Raw genomic sequence first — 8,771 nt, 5'->3', positions numbered from 1 at the left:
TTCTAAGAACAGAAGGGAAAGTTGGCTGTCAGCAACCTGGAAGAGGATGTCAAAAGAACCTGATTATGTTGTCACCCTATCTTGGACTGTCAGCCTCTACAACTGTGGAAAATAAATTTGTGCTGTTATAAGCCATACAATCTATCATACTTTGTTACATGTTATCTATGATACTTTGTGATAGCCACCCAAAATGACAATGACAAAGCTCAACCATAGAAGCCCTTCTCTCAAGATTCTTCACTTACTCACATCATAGATAATGTCCACTATTTTGCCATATAAGTCACTACTAACAAGTTCAAGAGATTAGACATGAATATATCTTCAGGGGCTGCCATTCCACGCACTGTAGTACTGGTCACATGAAATTGTTCAAACTGAGTGAGCACCAAAGTACCACTAGTATTCAGCTCCTGAGAGGGGTGGCCTGAGAGGAGCAGTCCCTGTTCAGGAACAATCTTTTTGAACTTACTGATGAGCCATGTGGTAAAGCACTCAGTTTATGACACTCTGTTGTCCCCTGTGTTCATCTCTACACACTGTGCTTTGTCCACCAGGTACTTCTGCATATGAAATAGCTCAGTGATAGGACTCCAACCAGTGGAGAATCTTCCCAGGGAGGGGGTCTTTTGTCGGCCCAGGTAAAAGTGTTAACTTTCTTCATAAAACTAATGATGCCTGTGTTCTCCTCAAGGTTCACAAAGGTGGCAATAAGTGGTAAGCCACATGGATACTTCTTTCTCACTATTTCCCACCATGGCTGCAAATTCCCATCAGGCCAGAGCTGCAGATCAGAAGATCTGAGGTCAGAATTTTGATTAGAATCTGTGTGTACTTATAGGTTTTTGTGGGATTTTGTGAATGTTTGATAATGTGCATTTATTTTGTGTGTTTCTTTGGATGATTTTGTATATGTGTCAGGTTGCTCAAGGTAATGCCTAAAAATCTTTGTGTGTATCATGGTTTTTTGCAGTGTGAACAGATCCCTGTCCTCAGTGGTTTCTATCCTGTCTTTTGCCATCTCTGAGTGACACCCTGTTGGATTATCTGTGTAAAACATGGCATCTATTAGTGATGCTGACTTGGGTTTAGTGTGAAGAATATGACTCTCCAGGGAAAAGCTAGAAGTGGAAGGCCTAGTTACATAGCCCTGGCCAGGAACTGGGAGACAAGAGAGTAGTCAGATGAGCCCGTTTATCCATATTCTGAAACATTTTGTTATATGGTCTTTCAGTTGTTTCTGCCTGGTACTGTGGTCTCTGAAAGCAAAACAATAGCAGAAGTGTCCTTAGTGACCTTTCACTTTTGGACCTGGGACTCAGAATATACAGTGTTTATTGTACTGATTATTTGACTTTTTTTTTTTTTTTGTACATGGGATTTCACCCAGGGACACTTAATCACTGAGCCACATCTCCAGTCCTTTGTGTATTTTATTTTGAGACAGGGTCTCTCTGAGTTTCTCAGGACCTTGCTCAGTTGCTGAGGCTGTCTTTGAACTTTTGATTCTCCTGTCTTCGCTGGCATTATAGGCATGTGCCACACACCTGGCTGATTATTTGATTTCTAATTAAGGATGTGATGTGAGTTTTTGTTGTTTTTCCCACAAGCCTACTATGTAAAATAATTCCTACTAATATCTGTTGTCTTTCAAATCTTTTACCCAGGAGACTATATGCTGCCAAGATTTTAAGACTCATTAGCATATTTCCAGGAACATTTTCAGGGATGTTATGATTTTCTCAAGGTTGGCAAATATCAGGCTCTGACATATGGCATTATTTGAGGCCTGGCCAAATGTTACTGAGGAATTTGCAGAGCACGTCTTTGGTTTTGGACATTCACCTAGGAGACAGGCATGCAAAGAAAAAATGGAAGTGAGCTGATTTAAGCACATTGTTGTGATGTCCCCATTGCAGGGGCCCTACTGGCAGCAAGCCTGGTCGGCATGGTAAAAAATATCAGGACAGCTAGTCCCAAGAACCATTAGCCCTATTGTAGCCCAATACCTGAAGGCTACATTCAAGGAAGCAGGAGCAGGACAGAGTGATGGACATTGGGACTTTACAAGTCTCTGAAGTATAGAAAAATTGGTGGGAGGAGAAGTAAGTTTAGGTAAATATGAACTTGAACTTTTTAAAAAGATAAAAACCTAAATCTTAATCACTAAAATAAACAAAGGAAGACTAAGGAACTGGGAAAGAATGGTCACCCTCACTATTTCCATTCAGCACTGTACTGGAGTTGTTAACCAGTGCAATGAGGCAAGAAAAAGGGAAAAAAAAAGAAAGGGAAGAAGGAAAGAAAAGAAAGAATGAAGTAACTCCCATGATTTTAGATTACATGGAATCTAGGTAGAAAAACTAGAAGAATCTATAAACTACTAGAATTAAAAAATAAACACCTTGAGATTACTAAATATACTAGGATCATATACAAAATCACTTATATTTCTATGTGCAACAGTAGAAAATAATTATGAAGATTACAATATTTTTTAAAAACCTCTCTTCCACCAAAAACAAATATGTAAAATCACTAAGCTAAAATCATTAAAACCTACCAAGAAAATTTTAGGAAGTCCTACTTAAATGAGGAAATTCACTATAGGATTATGGAGATTCCGTAGTAAATTATTGATCTGCCTCAGTAAATTGGTAGAATTAATGAATGAGGTCCTAATGAAAACATCATCTGGTTTTTGTAGAAGTTGAGAAGCTAACTCAAAAATGATCTTAAAATTTTTTAGCTAACAGAAGAAAAAAGCTAGAAGGCTTCCACAGCAACATGTCAGTTCCTACTACATATGCACAATAATTAGCGTGGTGTTTACCAAAAGAATCAACACAGAGACTAGAAGAATAGAATAGAAAAATAAAATAGAAAATTCAGAAACAGACCCACACATAGTCAGCTGATGTGTAAAAAAGAACTACTCCAATTGAAGGAGGTAAAGTGGTTTTCAAGCAAATTAGTGCTGAATCAATTGGTATATACTAAAGACATGTAAAAGATTTAGCCATATAGCTCTCAAAAAAAAATGTGTAGAATAATATCTTCATGATTTGGGAACAAGCACAACTTGAGTAAATGAGATTTTCTTAAAATTAAGAAATTATTTTCATTGAAAATCAACAATGAAAGTATGTAAAATACTGGAAAAATATTTGTGGTATACATAAACAAAAAATATGTTTTGAATGCAAAAGTAACTTATGAATTTAAAAAATATTGTCTAAAAAACCCACAAATGACTCTAATAGGTTTGTTACAAGAGAAGATGTCCAGATATCTGATTAGCATATGAAAATTGTTCTATTGAGAAAACAGATTCAAACCAGAGGAAGGTAAAACTTTGCATTCACAGGAATGGCTGAAATTATAAGGACTGACCAAAAGTGTCACCTCTTCATAAGGATGTGAAATACTTAGGACCTACACACTTTGCTGATGGGAGTGTAAGTTTATATGGACACTTTGGAAAACTAGCAGTATCTACTGAAGTTATCTGCATACTTTCCCTGTGACCTGCTGACTCTGCCCTGAGTAGAGAGCCAAGAGAAATTAGTACGCCATGTGTATTAAAAGACACACAGAAATGCTAATGAGGGATTTTTTCTTAATGTCCCAAATTTATAAGCCAAGTATCTATTAATAATAAAAGGGTAAACTGAGGTACATAAATATAATGCAATTCTGCATAGAAATGAAAACAAACTTTTGCTACATGTAACAGTGGAAAAGTCCCATGGCTAGGCTTTAGAATGAATTGAGAGCAAGATATAAAACAGAACATACAGGATGGTTGCCTCTGGGTCATCACAGATAAAATTAATGTATGATGATAAGGGTTAGGATAGTATTTACCTTTGGGAATATCAACTAGGAGGATTTGTAAAGGGGCATCTAGGGTACTAAAATTGTTCCGAAGCTTAAACTAGAAGGTGGCTACATAGATGTATATGTATGAACTCATGAATCTGCTCACTTGAGAATTACGTTCTTTACCTAATTAGTATCTCATTCAAAGGGGACTAGAATTCAGAAATAAAGCTACATATAGGTCTTCTTGATATTTGAGACTGACTGAGAAGCTATGGAAGAGGATACTATGGATATTCGTTACCCTAGAAACCCTTCACCCAGAGAGAAAAGACAGCACAACAGAGCATATAATGCATTTGTAGTAGATAGAAAAGTGAACTCATTTTATTTTTGTACCTGAACAAGTAAGAACTTACACAAAAATGTCATAGCTTAATTACAAGGGATAATATTGAAAGATACAAAAATGTAGCATCTGGCTCAAAAGTAAACGTTTAAAATATATTATTAATATCACCATGCAACTCCTAAACTATCACCGTTATGTTGTTGTTAGTGTTCATTATTAGTGGTTTGGACTGAAACAGAAATCTGTGTTGCCCCATTATTATTATTTCTCCCCTCCCCATCCCATCATTCAATTCCTTCTCCTCATTTTCTCCAATATTCCAAAAAAGGAGCCACTCATGACTAGGTGTGGGAAACTGAAGTCTTCATCTTCAGAGCAGACTGTAGGTCTTCGGGGTGCAGTAAAGTCACAGGGGGAGCTGAGGGGCACGTTGCCTCAGGCAGGGAACTCGCAGACTGCCAAAAAGGAGGAGGAGCAGGTGACGTCATTCCAGGTGCCATCCAACAGCATCTGCACACAGTGTTCCCCAGAATCAGCGTTGTTGGGCTCACCCTTGTTCCAGTTTCGGTAGGTCACTCTCCTTCCTGCCATATCCACAAACTGGCCTTCATTCTCCTTATCTGTTATGCCTAGGAAGGCAGAGTCTTTGATGAAACTCTGGATGGCCTGATTCTCTTTAGCGTTCAAGGGGGTGGCCATGGAGGCTTGGAATTGGGCACACAGAGCCTTAGCGCTGTCAAAATTTCTTGTTTCGCCACTGTTCCAGAAGAACTTCTTTCCAACTTTTTTGTTGATAGACAACAATAGCACTAAAATGGGAAAAAAGTAGATAAAACTAGCTTGTTTTAAACTCCTGCCTGCTGTATGTTTACAAGTAAAGGTTTCCGCAGTAGACTTGTCAGATAAAATAAACTTAAATTCAAATTAAACTAGTATATTCTGGTTTTGTTAAGGCTCACAACCTTAATAAGAAGGGACACCCTGGCACACTGGATCAGAACTGTAGAACACATATAATTTGGAATTCTGAATTCTACCACACCATTAACTGGAGACTAAATAGAAATGTCTCAGCCTATTTGGTCCCAATCAGAAAGAACAAGTTTGGTCCTGTTGCCAGGTCTAGAAACCAGCATAACAAAGGGGCATAGATACCATTTCCAGAGAGAAAAGATCAGAGTCCAGGATTAGAGTCTCCTAAGTCAGACTGACTTCAGTTGATAAACAAATTTTTCCACTTATAAATTCTATTGTGCACGTGAGAGAGAAATTTAAATTCCTTTTGCCTTCCTTCTACCTAAGGGAGTTGTGAATACTTCATGACATCAGAGTAAAATAAATGTCTATCCATGTACTAGAAAATTAAATGTATTCAATAACTATTCACTCACCTTCACCATTCCCTAACTTTAAGTTGCTTGAAGAATAAGACAGAGAGAGAGAACTTACACTTTTTGAGGCTTTCCAATTCTGCCTTGAGAGCTGCTCTTTCAAAAATAGCTCTGCTAGTATCACATTCTAGAAAATTAAAACATAGCAAAGGGGCATTATTGAGAAGAGGTCCCAGAAATGTGGGTAACTTTTTCAAAACAGTCTCTTTTACACTGATGTATAAAAATAGAAGGAAGATAAAAAATATTAAGAAGCAAAAAGAAGAAAAATACCTCCATTTCCACTCAGTTCAAAACATAGATCTTCATTTGATGACCAGCTCATAAACATTCAAGGAATGTTTATGAGCTGGTAAATATTGACTACAAAGGTCAGAAGATTTTTATTTTGAACAGGTTTTGTTTCTGTTGTTTTGTTTCTGTTTTCTCAAATTCATTCTGAAAAAACTCAAGAAATCATGATATATATATATATATATATATATATATATATATATATATATATATATATATATTTTGAGTTGCTCATTATTTGAGTGAGGAGAGTCTGAGGCAAGTTGTTTGTCATAGATGGCAAAAAATAGCAGCTTCTCTCATAAAAAAATAGAGACTATTTTGACACTCCTTGAAACTGGGTCAGATTTGTGACTTGTTAGGACCAATCAATGTGGCAGAAATGGTAATGTATATGTTGTGAGCATCAGGAGGCCTTGAAGATTCTATTCTTTCTACAACTTGGGATATAAAAATTTCTGTTATTTGAACAAGCCCTGGCTGGCCTGTCAGATAAGAGGTCCGTGGCTCAATTATTCTCAGTCAAGTTGACACCCACATATGAATGAAATCATGGGCTTCATCAGTTGACCACAGACTGAGCTCAGCTAAAACCAGAATTTCTGTGGCTGACGCACAAAATTGTATTTACATAAATGATTGTGCTTTGAACCCACTAAGGTTTGGCTTGATTTCTTATGAAGAGATAACTGCCATGACATGGATATACTCTCTTGGGACAAAAGACATATTAAGCCCACAGTCAGTTGTCCTACTTACTCTGTCTGGGCCCAGGGTATGCTTGGTGAGGCAGCAGCCCTGAGAGATTAGTAAATCTGTACTTAGGCATTGGTGGCAATGCCTCGAGGATCCAAGTAACCTAGAGTCGGCTGAGGGCCTTGGGACAAGAAGCAGAGTCAGGCCTCTTCCCTTAAAGTGTCAGGAAAAGGACACCTCCCAGCTGATATTTTGGGTTCAGGAAATCTGAGCACCTTTAACGCAATCTTCTCTAGATGGATCTTACCTGGACATGTTCCAGGGTCTCCATTTCTACCCACTGCCCCTTTTGATCCAGGGGGACCTGGGGGGCCTGCAGGCCCTAACTTTCCAGGTGGGCCCTGCAAGCCTCTGAGCCCTTGACCTGTTGGAAGATAAAGAAAACATGACTCATTTTCTATGCTTTTGCTTTCTTTTCCCAAGAACTTGATGTGCAATCCCTTCCCAGAGAAAGGAGACATTGACTCAGGACCAAACTCTGAGCCACTTATTCCAATGACTCAGTGAAGAAACAATCCTCCTGTGTTCCAAGGAGGATGCTTTCCTGGACAGGCAAGATAACATGTCACAAAATGATGGGTGGAGGTCTAAAATGGCAGAGAACAGGAGATGCATCTCTGAATTGAGTTATATTACATAGCAGAAAAAACCTTAACCTCCCTAGATAGGACATTCCTCCTGTTTCCCCAGCCAGTTATATCTGGAAGGTAAAGAGTCACACAGCTGGAAGAGCCAACAGGTACCTGGTTCTCCCTTTTCTCCCTTGGCTCCATCACGTCCATCTTTGCCTGGGAAACCCTTCATGCCTGGAGGAATACAGGCCATCACAGGGCAGGTCTTTTGGACTTCCTCATTGGTTACAGTATCTGATGTCACCAGACTTAGAAGAAGGAGAAGGAATGGTAGAAACAGGAACATGGTCCTCAGCTTACTATGAGATAAGTCAAGAAAGATTATCTTGTTTAGTTAAGCAGCCCATAGTTGCCACACATGCCCTTTGTCCTGAAACTTGGGCACAGGCAAAGAATTAGTGGGTGACCCCTTCCTGGCCTCTAGATTGAGTATTTAGAAAAGGAAACCTTCCTTGTAACATTGTTGATCAGTATTTTAACAAAAGTCAGCACAGTGACATGCAGCAGGGGCCTTTGAGGGCACCACCAGAGCCCAGGCCTCTGGTGTTGCTGCTGGAAGACAGGGAATATGCTTCCTGTGGCTGTGAGAGCAAAACCACATTTTCACTCACTCATGCCTATTGGCTTAAGAGGTGGGAAAGCAGGAGAACCAGGTGTCTGCAGAAGCTCCCTCTCTCCCCCGACCTCCCTTTGTGCCATCTGCAAACCAAACCCCAGGTTCATATCTGTGCAGATGATTTCCCTCCAGAGCCACTTAACTCTCATTTATTCAGTTCCAGGCACTAAGTTGCAGACAGTGATACAGAGAGGAAGACTTAGGTCCCAGTCTCAGATCAACTCATCTACTAGTCACTAACCTACCCCAGAAATAACTTTTGATTATGCTTTTGATTGGTGTTTTGTCTCCCACAACAAAATAGCCCACTAGAAACTTCTCAATACCTTTGCCCAAGCACAGTGTTAGATTCCTCTCTACTTCCTGTCATGTTTCCCCTGTATTTTCTGAGTCAGAACCTTTGGCAATTAGACAAACTGCCTCTCTCTCCTTTTTCAAAATCTCTGTCTTCCAAAGCTTTCTTCCAATTATTCCATGCTGGGAAAGCTTAGCAACCCAATCCCATGGAAGTAATGCTCCATGGCTCTCTTTGAAAACAAAGGCAGTCTCCTTTGCAATAGATAATTAAAGAAATTTGATGGTGTGGTTTTCCCCAATATGATTTCTGTCTGCTTGTGCCTATGCCCGTTACCTGTCAAAAGCCTCCTCCAGGTCTCTAGAGTCAAGTTGAGCCCCTAGACTCTTGATCAAGCATATCAACATAAAGGACTTACTATGAGGCTTCTTCACAGCAGGATTTCAGCAACACAGAAGCTGGCCCTCCAGCCTGGGACTGGCAGATGCCTCAGAGCAAGGAAGGAGGCTGGGCTTAGCAAAAAACCTTGCCAAAAGGGTTAGCCTGGACCTGGCCTTTTACCTCAGATTATTAAACAACTCTTTCTAGGAGACATTAGACTCACCTAAAG

General features: G+C 39.4%; 1 protein-coding gene across 1 annotated transcript; it reads right to left on the bottom strand.

The window, feature by feature from the left end:
* Nucleotides 1–4,464: 4,464 nt before the first annotated feature.
* LOC143381468 (mannose-binding protein C-like) lies at nucleotides 4,465–7,536 on the bottom strand. The gene is made up of 4 exons (XM_076835137.1): nucleotides 7,362–7,536; nucleotides 6,866–6,982; nucleotides 5,627–5,695; nucleotides 4,465–4,986 (listed from the first exon to the last, which is right to left on the bottom strand). The coding sequence occupies exons 1-4, from the start codon at nucleotides 7,534–7,536 to the stop codon at nucleotides 4,613–4,615; spliced, it is 735 nt and encodes a 244-aa protein (XP_076691252.1). The 3' UTR covers nucleotides 4,465–4,612.
* Between the last annotated feature and the right edge of the window lie 1,235 nt (nucleotides 7,537–8,771).

This window comes from Callospermophilus lateralis, chromosome 15 (assembly GCF_048772815.1).
Source record: "Callospermophilus lateralis isolate mCalLat2 chromosome 15, mCalLat2.hap1, whole genome shotgun sequence".
NCBI lineage: Eukaryota > Metazoa > Chordata > Mammalia > Rodentia > Sciuridae > Callospermophilus > Callospermophilus lateralis.
The sequence above is the reverse complement of the archived record's forward strand: the minus strand, read 5'-3'. Positions and strand labels throughout refer to the sequence as shown.

Bases quoted from the DNA above. Each gene is read 5' to 3' on its own strand.
- LOC143381468 (XM_076835137.1), bottom strand. From the start codon at position 7,536: ATGTTCCTGTTTCTACCATTCCTTCTCCTTCTTCTAAGTCTGGTGACA. The intron at 5,696-6,865 runs GTAAGATCCATC...TTAATTTTCTAG, and splicing joins AGACCCTGGAACATGTCCAG to AATGTGATACTAGCAGAGCT. The intron at 4,987-5,626 runs GTAAGTTCTCTC...TTCCCATTTTAG, and splicing joins ATTGGAAAGCCTCAAAAAGT to TGCTATTGTTGTCTATCAAC.